Below are 26,504 nucleotides of genomic sequence, written 5' to 3' on the forward strand. Positions count from 1 at the left end.
CTTTCCATTTGTCTGTCTGTCCTTCTATTTGTCATTCTCTTTGTCTGTTTGTAATGTAAAGGGTTATCTATGTAAACGATTTACAACAAGGATGACAACATCCATAAAAGCGAAGCACTGAAACGGAAGGACAAACGGACACTAACACTTAAATAGTGTCAGAACTGAATAATCAGAATATAAATGTATAAATGTCGAAGCAAAATTGTAAGTAAATTTGTTGAAAAACTGCTTGATACAGAATAATGTTTATGGACATACTTACATTTTTAGGACTTGATTATAGAGTTGCTTCGCTTATAATATTGTACTTTGTTATCCCAGGAGTCAGTATACCAAAAATCAGATAAATCGGATTATTAGATCACATAAAAATTTGTTGTTAAAAAAGTAAAAAAATCAACATGTTTAAAATGGACGTACGGACATTCTGGTAATGATTATAGAGTTGCTACGCTTTCTAAATCGTACCTAACTACTACAGGAATCACCATGCAAAGTTTGAAATTAATAGAACAATTCTAACATGCCTAAATTAGCGAAAAAAGCTATCCGTTACGGACGGACGGACGGACGGACGGACGTACGGACGGACCGACCCTAATTATAGAAAAGCTTCGCTTTTAAAAATTACATCATTAGGATTAGCATACCATCTAATGATAGTATAGCGAAACAATTACCTGGCCCAAGTTGTGAAGACCTTTTTCATCTGCTATCAAATTTCTTTATGCTCTTTGTATCAACTTGGCTATGATTATATCTCTGACGCTATAGGCTAAAATTCGGCACTGAGTCTCTATCTATTTGGTAGAGATACATATAGCTAGTGTCCCCTCTATTCTTTTACTTTTATATCGTAATCAAAGATCTTTTTTTTATATTCAGAATACGAGTACAAGGCCAGATTACCAGATACCCTAGGAGGCGCAAACCAGCAGAATCATCACTCTAATAATATTAGTCAACTACAGGTAATTATATCTATCTATCTATCTATCTATCTATCTATCTATCTATCTATCTATCTATCTATCTATCTATCTATCTATCTATCTATCTATCTATCTATCTATCACATCTATCTATTTATCTATCTATTATTCCAGGTACAATCTGGCCGAATAGGGGAAGGTATGACCGCCCAACAGCTAGCTGCCAGGCTAAATGAGCTACATAACTTAAACTCAAACAGGTTTAAATTCTTTAAACTAAAAGATTATTATTAAAAAGAACATTTAGTTTTAATAAAAGGAAAACTTGTTGAACAAATGAGTTTCATTTAATACATTTTTTTATCGATCTAGAAATAGTTTTTTTTTTATCGCATCGTATTATAGACAGCTTTCCGCGGATATTAAAATTTAAAAGATATAAGATGAAAACTATGTTTTCTTTTTTAAATTTAACATTAAAACGTTACTATTCATAATTTTCAGTATGGCTGAATCCAATGAATATTAATCGGTTTCAATTGAATACGAGAATAGTTATTTCTCGTATCGTATTATAAACGGCTTTCCGCGGATTTAGAATGTACAATTATAAGATTAAAACTAGTTTTTTAGCCCCGTGGTGCCGAAGGCACCGGCTAAAAAAACTGGTTTTAATCTTATGATTGTACATTTCTATATTCGTAGAAAACTGGATATAATACGATGCTAGACATAGTTTTTTCGTATGGATGAGAACCGGTTCCTATCCACCGGATTCGAATGAATACGAGAAAAAATCTTAATTAATTTTCCTCTTATTTTAGACAAATATTGAACGAGAATGAAGTATCATATCACCACAACCATAACAACCACCAGACAACCAACCCAGAGTCAAGGAAACAGATTGTGGTTGGTCCCTCAATTCAAGATCTTTGTGATAGTAGTCAAATTATCAAAGATCTATGAAGTTGACGGATTTATGAAAAGTTATTTGGCAGATTTTTTAAAGCGAGTAGAAAAAGTTAAAAGTGAAAAAGACGACTGCATACATTTAAGTTTTAATAGTTATAACTTTAAAGGATGCCTGCAGGAAATACAACGTTCTATATAAAGGATTCCTTTAAACAATAAATAATTCAGTGAACTTAATAGATTGGTGAATTAAACTTTCTAAAAATATAATTTTCCTTGGTATAGTCTAAATAAAGTAAAGCATAATTTTATTATAAGTATATTAAGTAATAATTGAAGTTATTTTATCTTTAATTGTAAAGAGCTTTAGCAGTTTGTTACCAAGTTTTATATGATTTACATAACTTTTTTTATATAAATTTTTTATTTCAACTTTTGTTCTAGTTGTTCTTCTGTTTATGTTTCTAGCTCTATGGCAATATTATCGAAAAAGTAAAGGCATTCATTTTTTTATATTGTGTTTTTATTTTATTTTTCTATGATTCAGTTAAGATATTTTACTGTAAGCTTGAATTTTAACAAAAATCTGAGTTTAATCCACAAGAACTCTTTTCATTTCTCATGTTCAATTCAGTAGATCGAAATATCATTTATGAATTACATCCCATAAATATTTTTTTTGTTTATTGTAATCTATAAGAATAATTTAATTTTTGCTGCTTAAATAATGTTTCTCATGTAATTATGTATAGTATATTTTGTATTAAATAAGAAAATAAAATACTGTTTTATTGATAACACAAATACTGTATAAATCTAGGGTTCCAGGACAAACGCAGAATCGGAGTGTCAAAACATTAATTTAACCCCTTACAGTCGGGCCCCTTGCCGCACCTTAATCAGTCGGGGGGGGGGGGGGTGGGGGGGGGGGCGGGGTCGTTCAACGCCCCCCCCCCATGTTACCTCAGTTCCTATTAGAGCTAGAGGTCTAAATTTTTTTGTGTAAGTCCCCTGTGTTATGATAAATTTCCGACCTTAAGTAAGTCAAGTTCAATTTTCGCTTCCTTCACCCTTTTATTTAACAACCTTTGTTTTTAGGTCCTTTTTTACTTAAAAATTTCAAACGGCTGTAATTTTTTTATTTTTGAAGCTAGAATAAATTTTTTTTACAGAAAATGTTAATCTTTATGTAAATTTTATATTTCAAATATCAAATATAAATTTCAGCGGCCGCAGCTGTACTTGGCAGCTGCCAGCCGCCGCAGTCGGCGGTCGGCGGGAAAACGGCGGGGGATCTTTATGAAATTTTAATACGTTATGTAGACATGTAAGAAAAGCTTAAGTTTAAAATTTGAAGTATCTAAGTCAAAAATTGCGGCCAGAGGAGCCATTTAAATATTTCTGGAGACCTGGAGGATCAGGACCTGCAGGATCATACCTGGAACCTGAAATTGACTTGAACACCTGTATTTAATATGAGGATGTACTACTAGAGGATATTTTAGTATTTTGGTAAGATAAAATGTTTTTTTTTAAGTCAAAAAAATATTTTTGCTCTTTACCTGGATGACCCTGCCAGGTTTGCTGGCATCCTGTGCCCGCCAGGATGGAGATATTCAAAAAATTCCAACTCTCGGTTATGTGTCATACCCATATTTAAAAAGTCACGCAGTTTGGGCTCTTTATCTTTCACACACAGAAAATGAGATAGAAAAAACCGGATGGGGGGGCGTTCAACGCCCCCCCCCCCCCCCCCCGACCGTTAAGGTTTAATAAAGTAATCTATACAGGTTAGGTTAGATTAAGACATGAATATACAAATAAGCATTTAAAAGATGGTTTAAAATAGGTTAGATTATGTTAAGCGTCCACTCAGACGTTTGTCATTCCTGCGTTTGTCCTAGGACAATAATTAGGGCATGTCGTTACGTCTGTAGCTGTTTGACCCATCTAGCTAAGCTTGCTGTAACCCTTAGGCCGCTAGGTGTTTACTATATAATTGTATAAGTACCTCATTGATATGTTAATGTTAATCAGCTTCGCTCATAATTAATGTTGGAATCCTTGATAAATTCACTGAGTGAAAAAGTCTTTGATACTTCCCAGCTATTTATTGAAATATATTTCGGTGGACATTGCACCCTCATCAGTCTAAATAACATAAATCATATTAATTTAATTTACATATTAAAAGATAGGTAAAAATAAAGAAATTTGTAGAACTATAAAGGCAGAAAATGTTGCTAAAAAAAGAAGAAAATAATATGATCAACCTTGAGTTTAGTTGGATGTTAAAAGTAAACTGGAAGGGATTTTTTTAGCAAGAGACAATATCAGCAGGGGGGGGGGGTGTTTAAAATACATTAATATACATAAATTTTAATATTTAACATTTTTATATGAAAAAAACTATTTTCTTTTTTATCAAATTATCATTCAAAATTAAAGCTTACTTAGACCCAATTAAAAGTCGTAATCTTGCTGTTCAAGACATTATTGAGATCTAAAGGCACAGACAGACATATATCTTACCTCAGATATATTAAATTTTATAAGAGAGATATATTTTTTTACAATCAATAATTAAGCTTATCTAATTGATTAAGTTCCACAAAAAGGTCAACAATGAATTTTATCACTAAAGGTTTTTTGCACATGTGTCCTTTAAAAAACTTTTCAAGAATATAAGGATAAGTAATATGAATATTACTAATATGGTTTTTAAAACACCAAATATATTTTTAAAAATATGTATGTCTATTCTTTGTTTGGGTTTGCTTATAGGTGCCTAGAACATAGAATGATCAAGGGCAACGTAATTTTTAAATAAAGCTGACATGCAAAAATTTATAAAATAAATAAAAATATAGTCGAAATATTTTTGAGGATTCATATTAATAGATTTCATACGCGTGAAAAGTGCCAATAATGACAATAAAACTATCGCTTTTGAAACTACAGCCCCTTGAATCAATTTGCCTATCGCAAAATTGCATAAAAAAGTGCACATTCTTTAAAAACAAGTTGTACAGGGTAGACGAGAGCATTTTAAAATTAAGAAATAGAAGAAGAAAAACTATAATTTCATTAGGAAAAAGCAAAAAAAAACTGGTATTGGTTTCACGTATTAATAATTATGTGCTCTCCCACAAAGTACCTTGCGAGCACAGAACCCTCCCCACCACCTATTTTTTTTATTTTTGAAATTGGGGGTGGTGGGGAGGGTGTTATTGTTTTTAAAAACTTGTGGTGGGGCATAACCACTGTGGAAATACAATTGAGGTGCTCTAATTCTACGGAATACTTAGTGCAAACCTCTTTTCTTAGATTTTTAGAATTAACGTACTTATAGTCAAGGAATGTAAAGACATATGAAAAAAACTTGATAGACTTACGTACATTCTACTAATGATTTTTTGCTGGGATAAATATAATTACCAAAGCCTACCCTGTAAAGATCTTTATATACAAGGATTTAAAATTTTGAGGCCACCGCCCTCCTCCACTTCTATAGAATTAACTGCAACTTCACCAACTAACATTTTCACAAATATTTGGTGTAGCGCAACCAAGTCAAGTTAAGGTATTTACGTATGTTTGATATCTTGTCAGAAATATAAATCGATTCAATAAAACAAGAAACTAAATGTCAAATACCGTTAAAATTTTTATTTTGCTATTTTCTTGGGCCGGATACCCGGATTGGTCGGATATCCGGCCAGATATCGGACATTAAAACTATCCGGATATCGGATATCCGGATGATTTATGATGACGGATATCCGGTTATCCAGTTATTTGCGGATATCGAACGTTGGCCCGATATCAGGCCGGATACCGGATATCCGGCATTATAAATCAGTCGGATATTATGTATCCAGTATCCGGCCCAACCCTTTGGCAACAAATAAAAGATAAAAGTCTCCAAGGTTATTAAGTCAACGGTTGAATTGAATGGATGAACGTGTTTACTTTGGTTACCAGTGTTATCTACAGTTCGATGTCCCCACCCTGCCTGGAAAATACAATAGTTTTTCTCGTATTTATTCGAATCCGGTGGATAAGAACCGGTTCTCAACCATACGAAAAAACTATGTCTAGCATCGTATTATATCCACCTTTCTATGAATATAAAAATGTACAATCATAAGATTAAATATAATTGTACATTCTATATCCGCGGAAAGCTGAGTGTTTATAATACGATGCGAGAAATAACTGTTCTTTATGTTTGCCATAAAATAAATATTAATTACATACAGACAGAAAGAAATCATGTTATTTTAGTAAAAAAGATTGTCATAAAAACAACAGAGTTCATTTTATCCATTGGTAATTTGCTGTCGACTATTTTTAATATTTTTGCACTTTGTTCATTTTCATTTCAGCAATTTGCAAAGGTGTGCAAACTCACGAATTAAGGACGAGCGATGATATTATAGATAGTTTTCCACGGATATTTAAATAAAAGATATAAGATTAAAACCCTGGATTGTAAGCCATGCTGGGGTGAAGGCCCAAGCAAACAGAACTCATATTAATTTTATGATTTTTCTTTTTAATATTTATGGAAAATACGATGCTATGCATGATTTTTTAGTATGGCTGAGAACCGGTTCTAATCCAGCGGATTTTAATTGGTTTCAAATCCATGGCAAACTTAATGATGAAATAGTAAGGATTGCAACGGCACTTCCTAGGGTTTAAGTATAAATCATACACAGATAGGACTTACAAACAAATGTAGTGCAATCATAGGGTTTGTTATCTTTAATATATGATTTTTAAATAATAACAAGGATGACAACATTCATAAAAGCGAAGCACTGAAACGGTAGGACACACGGACATTAACACATATATAGTGTTAGAACTGAATAATCAGAATATAAATGCATAAGAGTCGAAGCAAAATTGTAAGTAAATTTGTTGAAAAACTGCTTGATACAGGATAATGTTTATGGACATACTTACATTTTTAGGACTTGATTATAGAGTTGCTTCGCTTATAACACTATACTTTGTTGTCCCAGGAATTAACATACCAAAAATCAGATCAATCGGATGATTAGATCACATAAGAATTTGTTGTTAAAAAAGTAAAGAAACAACACGTTTAAAATGGACGTACGGAGATTCTTGTAATGATTATAGAGTTGCTAGAGTTTTCATACCCATTCCTGGAGAAATTATCAGTTAATTTTTAAAAAATATCTTTAAAAATGTCAATAGTTATCCCTTAATTTTAAAAATGTAATTTATCTGTTATAAAATTAATTTATCTATTGAAATAAAGCAACTTTAATTTGTCATCTATCTCTGCTAAGGACAATGTTATATTATACGTTTTAAACAAACTGTTGGACAGAAAGGACCATAGTAGGTTGACAAGGATTAGATATAACTGATCCAAACATATTCTTACTGGTAAGCTGTGTGTAACTATGTGGATAGTCTCCTTTTTTCACCAATTCACCAACGCCGTTTAAGGTTTTATCTTTATCACAAAGTACAACGATGTTTAACTGTTCGTCTGCCTTTCTTTTTTAAAGTAAAATCAATAAGGAGATCCTTTGCGGCAACGCCACCCGAGAAAAATTCTTCCCCCTAAAAAAATCACAAAAAAATAAACGTAAGGAGAATTTCCACATAGCTCTTAGGGGCTTGGCTAATCCTATTATATATTTTTTGTTTAAGACTTCTATGGGACAATTTAACTAAGTTCTCTACTTTAGTTGAGCTTCACACAGGTCCCGAGAAGTTTTAGGCTGTTTCATTTTGAGATTTAAGTCTTTGTTTTAAGCTTTATTCCTTAATCCTATCTGTACCTTTGAATACAAACCCTTATATGCTAGGGTCGCATCCGCTGTGATAAAACAAGAAATCAAAATGGTGTAAAAATGAAAAGGTTTAAAAAGTAGGTAAGCAAGAAATATTTTATCGTAACAGACAGATTAAATAACAATTAGATTTGATACCTAAAGAATAGTTTCGCTTTAAACATAAAATTAAGAAATTGATATTTAATCTAATTAAGATATATTTAAAAATGTAAAAAAGAACCGTTGTAATGAAACAATTAGAATTAATTATTCAAGAATAAAGTAGCATGACATATTCAAAGATGTAGGAACCGTGACAAAGTTTCTGAAGAAAAAACACAAAATAATTTGACGCACATTTGCAAATAGTATCATCCTCAAATTAAAGTACATGATCTATGTGGGTGTGTCGCTAACCGATGGACATATATTGTTTGCCTTTACAGTGTAGCTTCTCATAGGTCCTGGGAAGGTTTAAAGCTATTTGGGGGACAGTACCACCACTTTACCAAGAGAAATAGCCAAAAAATACCAAAAAAATATTTTCAAATTTCCGCTGCAGGCCTCTAGCCCTTTACAGTCGGGCCCCTTGCCGCACCTTAATCGGTCGGGGGGGGGGGGGGGGGCGTTCAACGCCCCCCCTAATTATCTCAGTTCCTATTAGAGCTAGAGGGCTAAATTTTTTTGTGCAAGTCCCCTGTTTGATAATGAATTTCCGACCTTTTATAAGTCTAAGTAAATTTTCGCTTCCTTCACCCTTTTATTTAACAACCTTTGTTTTTAGGTCTTTTTTTATTTAAAAATTTCAAACGGCTGTAATTTTCTTATTTTTGAAGCTAGAAGAAAATTTTTTTCCCAGAAAATGTTTATTTTTATGTAAATTTTACATTAGAAATATCAAAATATAAATTTCAGCGGCCGCAGCTGTACTTGGCAGCTGCCAGCCGCCGCAGTCGGCGGTCGGCAGGAAAACGGCGGCGGATCTTCATGAAATTTTAATACGTTGTGTAGACATGTAGAAAAAGCTTAAGTTTAAAATTTGAAGTCTCTAAGTCAAAAATTGCGGCCACAGGAGCCTTTTAAAGATTTCTGGAGACCTGGAGGATCAGGACCTGCAGGATCATACCTGGAACCTGAAAGTGACTTGAACACCTGTATTTCATATAAGGATGTACTACTAGAGGATTTTTTAGTATTTTGGTATGATAAAATGCTTTGTTTTAGTCAAAAAAAATATTTTTGCTCTTTACCTGGATGACCCTGCCAGGTTTGCTGGCATCCTATGCCCGCCAGGATGGAGATATTCAAAAAATTCCAACTCTCAGTTATGTGTCATACCCATACTTAAAAAGTCAAGCAGTTTGGGCTCTTTATCTTTCACACACAGAAAATGAGATAGAAAAAACCGGATGGGGGGGCGTTCAACGCCCCCCCCCCCCCGACCGTTAAGGGCTAGGGGCGTAGCCGCTGTTACTATATACATATACTAAAATTACATTTTCATCAAAAACAAATAAAAAGATAGCCCGAAAGCAAAAAAAAATTATTCATACTTATGGTAATATAATGACCATACAAAATCTTAAAAGTGTACTTTTTATTTTTTTTCTAATTATTTTTTTAGAAAATTTATCTGCTTAAAAACTTAACAATGACAATATGAAATAAAATATTCAAAATCGTGAATTTTCGAATTAGATAAGTTGAACTAGACAAAGATTTTAATAATTGATTACTCATTTTACATTTTTTTCAATACAGAAAATAAATAAAGAATATGTTTTTAAAATACTGATATTATCATCTTAGTTTTAGGTTTAGATAACGTTATTGTTATCATTTTCGATTTGAGGTTTAAAAAAATACCTTCAAGAAATTTTATTTAATGATAATTTTGCGTAGTATCTCTGAGTGCCTGAAAAGCCAGAACCAACCCCTTTATTTAAACCAATTGAAAAATAAAGGAAGGGTAGTTTTGTTTGTTTATGATTTTAGGACAGATTAGGTTAGGTTATTTCGAGTACTAGGTATCCTAACAGGGTTTGGACGTCGCAGGGTTAACCACACCCCTCAAAGGTAAGACTTATTTTCATTTGATTTAAAAATAAGGTGGAGTAGGTTTCATTGCTCAATTGGCACTTTGTAGTAAAGCACCAATAATACATTTTTTCTTAGTTTTGTAGCTGGACAAAGTGTCTTAAAAAATCAGCCTTGTGACGTCATAAAAATGAGGGATTATCCGTCCCATTTTTAAGGGTTTTCTTTCCCACTTCTCCTCTCATCTCCCTCATTTTTATGACGTCACATGGCTATTTTTTTAGACACTTTGTCCAGCTACTTACTTTTGATTTTTTTCTACAGTTTTTAAAGAACAACAAATTAAAATACATTTTGAAAGATAAACAATGTTGATATATTTTTGAGCAAAGAGCCAATTCAATGTTTTTATCAATCTTGAAAAATCATGAAAAGCTTCTCATTAACTTGATTATGTAAAACACTACGCCCTATGAGGTAAGGGGAAGTCAATTTGTAAAAAAGGCACTGCTATAGCCAACTGCTCCTAAAAAAGGGGGTGGGGGATTTTTTATTTTTTTGTGGTTGGGGTTGTCTTACCCCAAAGAAAATAGCCTAAAACCACCACAGAACCAGTATGTATATTCCCTAAAGTGTAGAATCCAATCGACGTAGTGGTTACCGATATCTTGTGGGAGGGAGGGACGGACGGACAGACAGACAGACATCAAGCTATTTTGTATTATAGATAACAAAACAGAACAGGGAGGGAACATTGTTCGTTGGCTTAAAAACTTTGAGTACTTTTGAAGTATCCAAACTTTTTGACCTGTAAGTTGAGGTAATTTTGTGTATCATAATCAAATAATTTTTCATAATCTTATCTCTAAAATCCATGAAAAATATATAATTTAGTTTCCAGTATGGCTTCGAAACCGATAAATATCCGCTGGATCAGTACAGGGTTTCAGCCATGCTTAAAAATCATGTAACGTATTACCGACAATTTTCCACGAAGATTAAAATGAAATTCATAAGATTAATACCAGATTTATTAGCCCCGACTTTAGGCCCCTTCCTGGTTACAATCATGAAATGAAATTTTTCATTTTAATATCCGCGGAAAGCTTTTTATAATACGATGCGATGGATAACTTTTACATTATTTTTGGGGTAAAGATAACATTAAAGTTAAAGAAGCTTATTATGTGTTTAGTAAATGTAATAGTTAAATATCACTATTATATATTCCATAGCTAAACAAAACATCTGTAATTCTTTAGGCGACAAAAGGATGACAACGACCATAACAGCGAAAATCTAAATTCAAACTACTATAGAACACACATTAAAACTTGTTCCAAAAAGAAGATGAATATAATGATTAAATCATACAAAAGCTTAGAAAAAGTTACAAATCGGCATGACCTTTCTGCTATAATTATAGAGTTGCAACGCTTTCTAAATCGTACCCTACTGTTACAGGAATCATCATATAAAGTTTGAAATAAATTAATGAATAGGACAATTCTAACATACCGAAATTAATTATATGATTTAATCAATATTACGGAACGACCGGCCGTGATTATAGAAAAGCTTTGCATTTAAAATAACCTAAATAATCCAATATTTTTAGAATACTTTTCCCAATTTAAAAAAAAGTTGAACCTGTGCCAAAATATTTGAGTTATTACTATGACAAAAAGGGTCATTAATGCAAATAATGAAAGCAGTTTTCTTCAGGGATTTAAAGGGATAAGACAATGGCCGAAAAATTCATATACATTCTCAATGTTGATGCACAAAATCAACCCTTCTGCAGATTACAGTTAGTGCTTGGAAAGTTTGGACACTTATAACTTAATGAACCAACCAATCAAAATTTTTAAGTCAATTAATACAAAAAAATATTTCAAAACTTTGAAGACTAGTGTAATAAACAGCCCAATGTCCTCTCCCTCCCTAAGTTTTCTTAGTTTTCATATCTTCAACAACCCACGCAGTGAAAATTATGGGTCCAAATAATGGCCAAAAATATTACAATTTTAAGCATTTTTTAATTAAATATAATATTTATAAATAGTACATTCTATTTGTACGTTTATATGTCTTAAAAGATCTCGCTAACGGTTGGGCAAATTATGTTTTCTATTATTCATTATTAGTAGCGAAGCTACTCTATAATTCACAATGTCCATCCGTTTGTCCGTCGGTCCTTGTTTTCAATGTACTAAAGAATACTTTGTACTTTGTTAAGATAATATAAGACTTACATCATGTCATAATAAGTGATTGATTTAAATTCCAGTTATGTTTTAGCTGCGCTACTTGTAAAATATCTTATCTTGTATGGATAAGAATTTTGTAAAGAAGGTGTATCAACTATTTTTTTTATAGCTAGCCGGTTCTTTTAGTAAGTAGTAGATGTAAAATTTTTCATAGAATTCAGATATGCAATCGGTTTTTTTGTAGACCTCTTATTTTTTAAGTAATTTAAGTTTTAAAAAAAAAAATTAAGTCGATTTTAAGGTACTAAAATGCAACAAAAAAAGAAAGAAAATGGTCATTATGAACAAAAATAGTAAGATCTTTAATTTGACACCTTACTTTTTCAATTCTGTCAGGTAATTATTGAAAAAATCGATTTTTTTAAACCCACGAGAATAAAAACTTTGAACTTACTTTTATTATTTCACAGGTAAAAAAATATGGGTTCATATATACCTTTAGAATCAGAAAAATATTACGAATCCATTGTAAGCAAAATTGAAAAAAAAAGTTTACAATATAGTATATAAACTACAATAAAAGGAATTATATGAAAATATCATATTATATTGTACAGGCAATGTCTTAATTCTTGAATTGAGTATAAAAATGGGAAGGGGGTAAAGAGGGGGTAAAAAAGGGAAGACGATAGTGTTGCCTGAACAAAAAATATAATTGGCCATTTTTTTTTTTTTTTTTTTACTTTTTTTTTAAATTTTGCTTACAATGGATTCGTAATATTTTTCTGATTCTAAAGGTATATATGAACCCATGTTTTTTATGTCTGTTTGAGAAAATATTTAGGTCTAAAGTTTTTATTAAACCGAGGTTAAAAAAATAGATTTTTTCAATAATTACTCAACAGAATTTTAAAAGTAAGGTGTCAAATTAAAGATCTTACTATTTTTGTTCTTACTGGCCATTTTCTTCTTTTATTTTGTTGCGTTTTAGTACCTTAAACCGACTTAATTATTTTTTAAAAAAACTTAAATTACTTAAAAAATAAGAGGTCTACAAAAAAAACGATTGCATATCTGAATTCTATGAAAAATTTTACATCTACTACTTACTAAAAGAACCGGCTAGCTATAAAAAAAAAGTTGATACAACTTCTTTCCGCTGGATTAAGACAATTCTGAGTTATACTAAAAAAAATATATCGTATCACTTTGAGAATATTTTTTTTTACATAATATAATATTATTTATTTTTTCATTTTAAAACTAAAATTTTAAGTGGGGTGGGGGTCAACTTTCCCCCCTCAAGTAATCCTTTAGGCCTCTAGGGGCGTACCCGCTATTATTTTATTCAGTAAAACAAAGTTTTTTTTTTTATTTATATATCTTTATATTAAATGCTTTCGCAATCTATATTACAAAGTAGAACAATGTCTGTCTGTCTGTCTGAACCGCTGAACCGATCGGGTTCTCCTTGACAGGGTAGCTTCTCATAGGTCCCGGGAAGGTTTACAACTATTTTTGGTGAGTGTACCACCACCCTCCCAAGAGAAATCACAAAAAAAATCGAGAGAAAAAAATTTTACTAAGACTTCAATGCAACATAGAGAAAATTATATATTTGAAATAAAAAAACATTTAAAGTACCACTAGAGGCCTCTAGGGGCGTAGACGCTGGTCTATAAAAGGATACTAATAATTTTTACAAAACAAATTAGTGGATTTTTTCAAACTGTTTTAAGCATTGTTTCATACATAAATTCTTATTTGAATTTCAGAACATTTATCCCCAAAGCTAAAAAATTGTATAGATAGATAAAGTTTGGTAATAAAAATGCTAATGGATTTCTAGTTTTTATTTCTCAGTAAAAAGCTTTTTAGCCCCCCCCCCTATTGCATTAAAACTATAGTGTTGCTTTTCTTCAAGGGTGTATATCTTTTGTTTAATTAGGGTAAATTTTTTAATATAGCCCTTCTTAAAAGCCAATTATAAGATTGTTTAGTTGTGTCTCAAATTTTAGAAAATAACAGATCGTCTGCGGCTGGTACATTGTTGTAAAATAAAATAAAACTATTGCAAATGTAAGGTTTTTAAGAAAAAGGTTTCACATATTTTTTAGATTACTAGCAGCTTCGCCCCTAGCCTCTAGGGGCTTTGCCCCAGGAGGTGATCAAAAAAAATTAAGGCGAAATTCGTAAAAGGACCAAGGAAATCTTTAAAAAAAAAATTGGGGGGGAATTTTTTGTTTTTTTGGGGGGTTGGGGGTAACCCACCCCCCAAGAAAATAGCCTAAAACAACCACAGGACCAGTAGGTATATTCCCTGAAGAGTAGTATCCAATCGGTTCAGTGGTTACCGAGATCTTAAGGGACGGACAGACAGACATCAAGCTACTTTGTATAATAGATTATTGTCAATTTGACTTACAATTTTTACTTACAAATCTATGTTTTAAACGAATTATTCTAACTGATATAAAATATACGTAGATATTAGGACAAAGGGAAAAATGTTGTCAAATTAGGTTGCTAACATGGAGCTTATTTATTGGTCACTTTAATCATCAGTCTATATGTTAAAGGGAGTAGATGAGAGGGTACCATTATTTTGGACCGCTGCGAACTTCACTTTATTAGAGAACATGGAAATCTGGTACGTGTAAGTTCCAAGTAATAATATTTCCATTATTTTTAACCCACCCTGAATTACGCTATTAGTTGTTTTGTCATTTAGAGTATTTTTTAAAAACCAGATGCGTAAGATTTTCACCCCTTTAAACAGCGAAGCCTCTCTAAGATTTAATCTGTAAGGCAGTCAATAAAACATTTGTTACATGTATATCTCAATCCTCTGAAAACTGTCCCCCTTTTTTGTAAAATATATTATGTAGCCACTTCGGGGAGCTATCATTTACAAACCTAACCTAACCTCAACATGAGCGAAACCGTCAAATCCTATAAAACAATGGTACTACAATAATATTTCATTTGATGTTGCACTAGATGTTCATGCACCTTGATAAAGTGATGATCACAGATGGCTAAAATAATGATACCACCCATCCACCCCAATTACCCCATCCCCCTACTTTATAAACGAACTGACCAATAGATAAGGTCAATATTAGCAAGCTAAATTAACGTAAATATTTTTACGTAGTATATCCTATATCCATTTCTTCAATATTTCGCTATTATCTAAAAAATCGTTCTTGCTTTCAAAGATTTTTTGTCCGTTTCAATTTCTTACTATTAACAGATTAGGTTACATTAAAGTTTCTACACAGAAAAAAGCAGGATTTTTTTGTCGTGTGTTGTGTTAACATAAGCTTTATTTTTTTTTCAAGACAATTCAACATTGAAACTAAACTTTAAACCTAATTTCTAAAAACAAGGATAATACCATTCATAAAACAGGATATTAATTAAAACAATTTGCCTTGTCGTTTTATAAATCATCAATTTTAGAGTTTCTGTGCTTTTAAAGGTGTTACATTACCACTGCTCATCTCAGGTTTTAAACAGATTTGACTATTTTAACAAAATTATTTAAGATATGAATTATCTATATGGACCAATATATGGTCTTAAAAATAGACTTACGGACACGCATTATAAAGGTTTAGTGATTATTAATGAGTTGAAAAAAACAATAATTAGCATTTCAGCATGTTTTATTGGCAACTTTAACGATATTTATAACAGCATCGTCAAAAATATTTATCATCCATAGACGACAATTTTGAAAATTAATATTTGCTCTTTGGTTTTGATACCGAAAAATTTTAGTTTTCAAAAATAACTTTTTCTCAATATAAGCAATTTATTCATTAATTTCAGTTTTTAGACTCTTTTTCTTTAGAAAATAGTTCAATATTTCAAAGATACATGTCGTTTTCACTCAAAGTACCCTCGTGTCCACTAATAACCCCCGAACCTCCACTTCCCTTATTTTGATATATATTGAGAACAAGGGATGGGTTTTTTCGTTGGTTTGCTCATTTCTTTAGGTCAGGTTAAGTTAGGTTACATTGAGTACTAAGTAGCTCTGCAGGCTTAGGCATAGACATATTATTTTTAATTACATACCATCAGTGCTTTTATAACCAGATGTCTTTTTTAAATTTTCAAGTATCAAGTTATGTTTAAATCATAAAGCCTAGTATCGAACTTGTTACCTCACACAAACTTGACTAGTTATTATTACATGAAAAAAGGTCAGAAATGTGCGTGCGTGCGCGTGAAAATAAAGCACCTCAACAATTTATGTAATTTGACTCTCATACGTTGTAGCAAATAAAATAACATTTTTTTAAAATTTTTTTATTTCTTACTCAAAATTACAAAATATTAAAGATCGTTTAAAATAAAATGTGTTTACCATTTTGTTTTGTACCCTTTCATATTTATCAGAAATAACACAATTTTAAGGGCATACAAGTTTTTATTTAAACTAAATATCACCGATAATACTGTACTTGGGCGTAAGTCACTCTGAGACAAAAAATCAATAGAATAGTTATTTCTCGCATAGTATTAAAAACAGCTTTCCGCGGATATAGAATGTACAATTTTAAGATAAAAACCAGTTTTTATATTCGTAGAAAGCTGGATATAATATATGCTATGCATAGTTTTTTCGTATGGATGAGAACCGGTTCCTATCCACCATATAAATAAATTTTAATATTGTGTAGCCTTCTAAAAACTCTTCCAAATTAAATATAGTGAAAATAGCTGCTAAAATTGTGTGCAAGCTTACATGGATAAAGGAATGGTACACTAGATGATAAATTAATCTTGTAATTATGGACGATTCCAATATATATTGATACCTTTCGCGGATATTATAAGATAAAAACCATTTTTATTAAATATAAATTTTATGATTTTTATATTAGAGTAAAACACTAGAGGGAGAAAGGGTTATTCTAATCTCCCCATCGCAACCGCCTTGTACAACCTTTCTATTGGGTCATTGAAAATCAACCAATGGAGTCGCTTACATTAACACAGCCAAGTAGCAGAAAATAATTTAGAAGCAGACGAAAGAGGACTTTGAAAAAGGAAGTGCGATGGTTGTCTGTATATAAATCTATACTATAGATCTGTTATTTCTATTCATTCTCTATTTCAATATTTGTGGAAAATTGTCTGAAAAATGATGATATACATGATTTTTTAGTACGACTGAAAACCAATTCTAATCCAGCGGATATTAATTGGTTTCGAAGCCATACTAAGAAATGATATTATTCGACCAGAAAGACAAACAAATGTAATTATTACCTCGTGAGGGTGGGATTCTCCTTCGATTTTAAGTGATTATCTAAATAATCCAGAGCATCATCCACGTGTAATGGGATGCGATACTCTAACACCCAAGGATATTAGGTTAACATCCATCAGACAACCAACCCTATGATTGGACAATCTTTGTCTGAGAAGTCCTAACTGTGCATGGTAGTGAGATGCTCCTGTTTTTGGGCCAAGGCTCTCCCTATATAGACATAGCAGCAGTAGGAACAATTTTTAACGTCTTTAGTTATAATTTGTTGAAATAATCATTTCTAAATATTTGAAACATAAATGTCCCACAATAGGTTTTCCAAATAAATAAAGCATTTTACAAAATAGTTTTATTTTCTATGCATAATTAAGTTTTTTAAAAAAATCATTTCTCTTGAATGACCCTGTAGAATAGTAAATTGTACACATTGATCCAAAAAAAATGATTAAGATATTAATTACTGATAAAATCAAATCCTATTATATAAGACATTTTATAATTGCAATTATATAATTAATTAGCATAAAACAAATTAAAACATATCATAAATGTAATTGCATTATGATAATTGGTATATAAATACTTGGTTGTTGAATCAGATTTTCATGTAGTTGGATAAAGTGATACTCCCAGCTGGCTAAAATCCACCCACTTTTCTTAGACCCCTCCTCACCTCCTGGATGAACGAACTGACTAATAAAAGAATATATGAACATTAGCAACCTAAATTGACGACAAACTTTCCCCTGTTCATATATCCACAAATTCTATATCCATTATTATAATTCAAATAGATCAAAACATCTATCAGCTATTAATCAGAATCAGGGTTTAAGTAATACCACTAAAAAAATTTATTTTCTTAGCTAGAATACTTTCTTTAAGTTTTAAGTATGAATCTATAGTTTTTAAAGCACGATTTTCAAACTCTAGATAGATGTATTGAATTTCTTTTTTAAATTGCCATAAAAAATATGAAGAATGTAAAAGTATAATTTACTTTGTCAGTCAATATATCTTCCACGCTATAGTAGCTTTTACACAGACAGATGGACAGGCAGACAGACAAACAAAAAGACAGACAGACAGATAGACAGATAGACAGATAGACAGATAGACAGATAGACAGATAGACAGATAGACAGAAAGACAGAAAGACAGACAGACAGATAGACAGATAAACAGATAGACAGTTAGACAGAAAGACAAAAAGACATATAGACAGATAGACAGATATAGACAAATATAGACAGATAGACAGATAGACAGAAAGACAGATAGACATATAGACAGATAGACATATAGGCAGATAGACAGACAGACAGACAGACAGACAGACAGACAGACAGACAGACAGACAGACAGACAGACAGACAGACAGACAGACAGACAGACAGACAGATAGACAGATAAACAGATAGACATATAAACAGATAGACAGTTAGACAGAAAGACAGATAGACAGATAAAGACATATATAGACAGATAGACAGTTAGACAAAAAGACAGATAGACAGATATAGACATATAGACAGATAGATAGTTAGACAGTTAGACAGAAAGACAGATAGACAGATATAGACAGATAGACAGATAGACAGATAGATAGTTAGACAGTTAGACAGAAAGACAGATAGACAGATATAGACATATAGACAGATAGACAGTTAGACAGTTAGACGGAAAGACATATAGACAGATAGACAGACGGACGGACAGATAGACAGATAGACAGACGGTCAGTTAGATAGACAGACAGACATAATTCTAATTTGTATTATAGATTATGAGGTTCGCTACTCATGGATGTTGTCATCCTTGTTTAACCTACATATGAATGCCGGGTGGGGCTTTCTGTGTTTGAGCAATAATAACTTTTATTGAAATCATAATAATAAATCAATGCATGCGTCATTAACCCCTTACAGTCGGGCCCCTTGCCGCACCTTAATCAGTCGGGGGGGGGGGGGCGTTCAACGCCCCCCCTTATTATCTCAGTTTCTATTAGAGCTAGAGGGCTAAAATTTTTTGTGCAAGTCCCCTGTGGTATGATGAATTTCCGACCTTAAGTAAGTCAAGGTCAATTTTCGCTTCCTTCACCCTTTTATTTAACAACCTTTGTTTTTAGGTCCTTTTTTACTTAAAAATTTCAAACGGCTGTAATTTTTTTATTTTTGAAGCTAGAATAAAATTTTTTTTGCAGAAAATGTTTATCTTTATGTAAATTTTATATTTGAAATATCAAAATATAAATTTCAGCGGTCGCAGCTGTACTTGGCAGCTGCCAGCCGCCGCAGTCGGCGGTCGGCGAGAAAACGGCGGCGGATCTTTATGAAATTTTAATACGTTATGTAGACATATAAGAAAAGCTTAAGTTTAAAATTTGAAGTCTCTAAGTCAAAAATTGCGGCCACAGGAGCCTTTTAAAGATTTCTGGAGACCTGGAGGATCAGAACCTGCAGGATCATACCTGGAACCTAAAATTGACTTAAACACCTGTATTTAATATAGGATGTACTACTAGAAGATATTTTAGTATTTTGGTAAGATAAAATGCTTTGTTTTAGTCAAAAAAATATTTTTGCTCTTTACCTGGATGTCCCTGCCAGGTTTGCTGGCATCCTGTGCCCGCCAGGATGGAGATATTCAAAAAATTTCAACTCTCTGTTATGTCTCATACCCACACTTAAAAAGTCAAGCAGTTTGGGCTCTTTATCTTTCACACACAGAAAATGAGATAGAAAAAACCGGATGGGGGGGCGTTCAACGCCCCCCCCCCCCCGACCGTTAAGGGTTAAATATAAAACAAGAATGTTTATATAAATTCAGGATATAAATTACAAATCAAAGCCCAATAAATGCTAAGAATAATATGAATAACTTTATTATGATTGGTTATTAATCCTTTCTAGTAGAGTGTTTTTTTGTTGCATGGTGGGGGGGGGGTGTAGTTGAACACAACTTTTCGTCCAATAGCCTAAAACCTTCTGTAGACCATTAATAAACTTTATTAAAAATATTGAAACTATTTTCTAGAATTTTACGAGATCTTACAGAACATATACACATATACTACTTAAAACTTTATAAAATTGTAGGATTATCGATATATTATTACTTGGATGTTGCACCAGAGTTTCATGTAATCTAATAAAGTGACAACCACAGCTAGCTAAAATAACGATATCCCCCATCCAGACCCTCTGCCTTAACTTTTCCTCCTAATGGTTAAACGAACAGTCCAATAAATTAAGTCCATATTAGCAACCTAAATTGACGACAAATTTTCGCCTGTCAATATATCCAAGAATATTCTATATCTTATATCTTTATGATGAATGATTTTTAATTTTGTTTCCCATATATAAGTTCTGTGGGAAAGCTATTGTTAAAACTTTTTATTATCAAACATAAGAAGTTTCATTTATTTAATTCATATCTTCTTATAAATTTTTTTTTGTAGCAAAACTACTCTGTATTTCCAAAAGTCTAACTCATCTTTAAGCTACATTAAAAAATGAGGATCATGATAACAATATTGGGAAAATTGAGATTCTTTTAAGTTATAACTATACTAGCGGCTACGCCCATACAGCCCTTTGAATGTATTTTTTAAAAATAATACGTAATATTTCTATGTTGTGTTCAAGTCTCTACGATTTCTATGTTGCGTTCAAGTCTATACACGTAAAAAAAATTCTTTATTTTGGATTTCGTTTGGGAGGGTAGTGGTACCCTCCCCAAAATGGTTAGAAACCTTTCCGGGACCTATGAGAAGCTACCCTGTTAAGGAGAACCCGATCGGTTCAGCGGTAAGCGAGATCTTTCGGTGCAAACAAACAGACAGACAAATATACAAACACACATCCTGTTACTTTATTATATGGATACTTTACATCTCTTGTATGTTTGACTGTCCAGATCACCAAGAAAAGGCTTTTTTTCCCGACTACTAATAAAATATGTTTTTGTAAAATCTGATTTTTTTAGTTCTCTGTTTTTTTAAAAATTATTTATTCTATCAACTATTTACCATCTTTGAGTTTTGACGGTTTGGATTTATATTTCAGACAGCAAAATGCTTTCTGTTCTTTTCTGGGGACTCGGCCGTGTTTATATTTCCGACGCTATTATCTGATTTTATAGACCCAGTACAAAATCGGGACCGGGTCCCCGCTCTGTGGATGGACATAGTTACACATAGCTCAGGTCAACTCTATTCTTTTACTTTAATATTGTAATAAAGGTACACAAACAGGAAGTCTTTCCAAATACCTTTTTGGGCTCATAATTGTTTTAAAGGAAAATAAACCAATAATGTCATACTAAAGTGATGTAATGTACATCCCCAATAATTTTACACTAAATTACCTCTTCTTAGATTACAATTAGTGGTTGAAATGTTTGAGAAAATGTTAATATAAAACTTTGGGGACTAGTGTAATAAATAGCCCAATGTCCCCTGAATTCCTGCAGTATTGTTGTGGCTGAAGGTTATGTCAAAATAATTGTTTCTGATATCTGATCAGACAACATACATATATACTCTTTGCAATTAGAAAAATTACTTTTAGATCAATCATCTTTTGTCTTACATAATCTGTGCTTTTTTTAATAAGGGCCATTATGTACACTGTACAGTATTTTAAACAAAATCTAATTTGTGTGCTGTTAATAGAAAAGGCTTAAGAAAATGAAGAAATTAAAATATCAGTAGTTTCACCAAACCTCCCAGCACATAAATCTGAATAAGGATGACCCTAATAACAGAGTATCATTGCTATAAGTAACAAGATGTCTATCTATCTACCTGTGTGTACAGAAAGATCTCGCTAACCCTTCAACCGATATGATTTTCATTACAATGTAGCTTCTCATAAGACAAATATTTTGAGGAAGGGTACCATCAACATCTCAAAAGAAATATGCACTCCCGCCCACAATTTTTTTGTGAATAGAGCATTGACGTTTATATTTATTTAAATTTATTAAAACCCATCTACAAACATAGTGAATAGAGTCAATTTTCTAAATATTTGTAACACTCCCTTATACCTCTATTAATATCTTACCAACATTTATATTTTTGTCTTAGTGACTCAGCCTAGTCCTTATTAAGAAAGGGTGATGGGTTTGTATTCGCAAGAGAAAATAGCATAAAACAATATTTAATATGTATTTTTTTTCAAAGCGAATATTTCTATAATTACAATGTTATAAACGAAGCTTCTATATAATCAAATCATACAAAATAAAAGTATTACCTCTTGCAGTATCCTGTATTTAAGTAATTTTGCAAAAAAAATATTTTAAATTTTTTTTTAAACTTACAAAATAATGTTCTGCTTCTTAAGTTCTGACACTCTACAAGGGTAATTGTTCGTATGTCCTTGCTTATGATTTTAGAAATTTGCTTTTATGGATGTTGTCACACTTGTTTTTTATAGGTTTAAGAAACATAGATTTTCAAATCATTACAATTTAAAACATTATTTTTAGTTTTTTAATATTTGATGTTTTTTCTTTAATAACAAGGATGATTTAAGTCACAATTTCAGTAGGACCAAATAACAAAAATTTGCATTGCTTTAGAATTTATTCAGTAAAAATCTATATACTATGCCTACATTTTTAAACTTAATTATAGAGATACTTTGCTTCTAAGTGTGTCTTATAGTGGTTTGGATCACCAATCTCGCCAAGTTTAAAATGAACGCGGCAAACAGTTTCTGTATTATTTTAGTTATCCAAAACACACACTCCCCAAATAATCCTAAGGTTGATTCGTTTAAGGTAAACAATACCACCTTTCTTTTTGCTTCACTTATCAAGTCTTGTTGTCAAGGTTGTAGAAACAGTTTAATAAATTGAACATACGTATTTTCATTGTAATATACTTTTTCTGTATTCAAAGGGACAGAAATGGGCCAGAAAAATAGCTTAAAACCATCCCAAGACTTAGATTTGTTTAAGGTAAACAATACTACCCTTCTTTTTGCTTTACTTATCAACTCTTGTTGTCAAGGTTATAGAAACAGATTAACAAATTGAACATACACGAATCTTCTTGCCAGTATGACTTCGAAACTGATTGATATCCGGTGGATTAGAACTGGATCTCATCCATACTGAATGATCATGAACAGCATCGTATTACAGACAATTTTCAACAAATATTGAAATAAATATCAATATAAGTTTAGTTATCCCGGACCTTCGGTAATTTTTCATTTAAATATCCGTGGAAAGCTGTATTTATATGATGCAATAAATAACTTTTATAAGTTCACATAATCATTTTTGATTTTTTAGTTTCTCTTTCTTTCTGTTGAATAAATAGAAATAAATTTACAAGTCACAAAATTATTCATCGCATCGTGCTATAGACAGTTTTCCATGGGTAGTAAAATAACTATTTATTTTTTCTTGTAAAATTCTTTCTAATACAAGTCGAGATGCATCATAATTACTTGTACTTTAATTAAGAAGAAAAAAAAACTCATATGAATTCCATATTTGCCATTTCTTATCAATTTAGAATGTTCTTATTGTGATGTTTCTTATTTTTATTTGTTTTTAAACGATCTATCTGTATAAATAATCTTGGATGTTGCCTTTAAATTTATTGAGTATGTAAAATGTGGAGTCAACAGGGACAATTATAACCATACAGACAAGGATTTTTAATATATATAGAGTATATATCTATATATAGTAATGGTAAGTAACAACAACAAAAATAGACGATAACATCCATAAAAGCGAAGCTATAAAATCATAAGGAAGGATAAACGAGCAATAACTCTGGTAGAGTGTCATTACCTAATAGGTTAGAACATTAATGTGTAAGAAAAATTGTTGAAAAATATAGTATACAGGATACAGTAAAAGGACATACTTTTATTTTAGGACTTGAATAAAGAGATGCTTAGCTTAAAACATTGTACCTTGTGGTTATAGGAATCAGCATTCCAAAAATCAGATGAATAAAATAATTGTATCACATGAAAAATTGTTGTCAAAAAGTAAAAAATCAACATTTTTCAAAAAGAAGTACAGGCATTCTGATAACGATTATAGAGTTGCTAAGCTTTCTAAATCGTACCTAAATGTTGTAGAAATCACCATGAAAAGTTCGAAATCTTTAGGACTGACCTTGATTAAAGAAAATCCTAGAATATTACGGATTTACTAGTTAATTATTGAGTATCTTCACTAAAAATAAATCATATCTGAATAATTTTGATGTTTTATCTCATGAAAATCTTCGTAAAAACAAGGATGACAACACCCATAAAAGCGAAGCACTGAAACGGTAGGACAAACGGACATTAACACTTGTATAGTGTAAGAGCTGAATAATCAAATAGGAAAATATAAGAGTCGAAGCAAAATTGTAAGTACATTTGTTGAAAAACTGCTTGATACAGGATAATGTTTATGAACTGAACATACTTACATTTTTAGAACTTTATTATAGAGTTCCTTCGCTTATAATATTGTACTTTTTTGTCCCAGGAATCATTATACAAAAAAACAGATCAAACGGATAATTACATTAACACAAAAATTAGTTGTTAGAAAAGTAGGAAAATCAACATGTTTAAAATGGACGTACGGACATTCTTGTTATGAGTATAGAGTTGCTTCGCTTTCTAAATCGTACCTAACTACTAAAGGAATCACCATGCACAGTTTGAAATCGATAGGACAATTCTAACATGCCTAAATTAACTAAAAAAGCTATCTGTGTGTGACGGACGGACTGACCCTAATTATAGAAAAGCTTCGCTTTAAAAAAATGTTTAAATTACAATTACATAAAAAGGTAAATAGAGAAAAAGATGAAACATCTAAAATTATTTGGCAACAATAAATACAAAAGAGTTAACTAAGAATTGAAAAAAATTTGAAAAGAGATGTAATTTAACCAAAAGATACAGTGCTTGGGAATCTTTAGACAGTTTTTTGCGGATATAAAAATGAATAATTATAGGATCGAAATCTTTTGATTCTTATATTAACATGCGTGTAAAATTGTCTGTAATAAGATGCCTAAATAAAGTAAAATAAGCACATGTTGTTAAATGTAACTTAACCCACGGTCTGGAGAACCTGTGCTGACTTTCAATTGGATTGAAATATGATCCAATAGCGTCGGAAATTTAAACTTCAGTCAAAAGAGAAAAAAGAGATTTGCTAGCAGACGAAAAAGGTCCTAAGCACTTGAGCCAGGGAGTTTTCTGGATTATACATCTTTACTTATACATTTATTTCTCCACTTGAAATTGCTTTCATTGGCTTAATATTACCCTATTATATTAAGAAGAGAGTTTTTTTGTCTGTAGTTAGCTGTCTATACTAGTATTGTCCAAAAATAAGATATAATTCTCATTACACAATTTAGAATTATTCAACTTCACCCTAAAGAATTATATTTAATTTTAGTATATTTTCATCAAACCTTGATTATCTCATAGATTAGATTTTACTTAAAAGTAAAAGATTAAAGAATTTTTTATACATATTACATTGTCCTCCATATCTATAATACAAAGTAGGATGGTGTTTGTCCGTCTGTCCCTTAGGATTTCGGTAACCACTGAACCGATCGGATTCTACTGTTCATGGAATATACATACCTACTGGTCCTGTGGTGGTTTTAGGCTATTTTCTTAGGGATTGGGACATCCCAAACCCCCTCAAAAAATAAAAAAAATCCCCTCCCCAATTTTTTAAAAAATATGTTCGAAATTAGTGGTTACATCTCCAATTTTTTTTTTTTTTTTTTGAGAAAAGTTTTTTTTTGTTTGGAGCTTAAGATTTTGGTAACCACTGCCCTTATTGAGTTCAAGGAATCTTCATATAGGATATTATATTTTCATATTTGAGTCTTGGTATATGCTATTTTACTTAGTTTCCCCTTTCAGTACAGAGCCTCTAGATTCTAGGGGCGTAGCTGCTTGTCTATAATACAAAATCCGTCTGTCTGTCTGAAACTTAAGATCTAGGTAACCGCTTAACTGATTGGGCTCCACACTTTAGGAAATATAGATACTGGTTCTGCGGTTGTTTTAAGGTATTTTGCTTGGGGGTTGGGACACCCGCTCTCTTAAAAAAAATAAAAAGTTTTAAAAATAGAAAATAATTTCATAACCTTATTGTACATAAAAGTTATTTTAAGAATAAAAAATAACACCAAACCCTTTTTAACCTTTGATAAAATTAGGTAGACTTGATGGGAAACAAAATTTTAGAACAATTTAAATTGTTTTATTTGTATTATTTCATATATTTC

At 31.5% G+C, this 26,504-nt stretch overlaps 1 protein-coding gene across 1 annotated transcript in view; it reads left to right on the forward strand.

Moving 5' to 3' along the window:
- The window catches only part of LOC145328859 (uncharacterized), a 98,302-nt gene extending 95,668 nt beyond the window's left edge, over positions 1 to 2,634 (forward strand). Inside the window, exons 14-16 of the mRNA XM_080172767.1 lie at positions 889 to 974; positions 1,110 to 1,195; positions 1,760 to 2,634. Coding sequence (XP_080028893.1) covers positions 889 to 974; positions 1,110 to 1,195; positions 1,760 to 1,904 — 317 coding nt within the window. The 3' untranslated portion in view covers positions 1,905 to 2,634. The remainder of the gene's footprint in view (positions 1 to 888; positions 975 to 1,109; positions 1,196 to 1,759) is intronic.
- The last annotated feature ends 23,870 nt before the right edge of the window (positions 2,635 to 26,504 follow it).

Source organism: Acartia tonsa, chromosome 9, assembly GCF_053477335.1.
Source record: "Acartia tonsa isolate MP-2025a chromosome 9, ASM5347733v1, whole genome shotgun sequence".
In the NCBI taxonomy this organism is placed as follows: Eukaryota; Metazoa; Arthropoda; class Copepoda; order Calanoida; family Acartiidae; genus Acartia; species Acartia tonsa.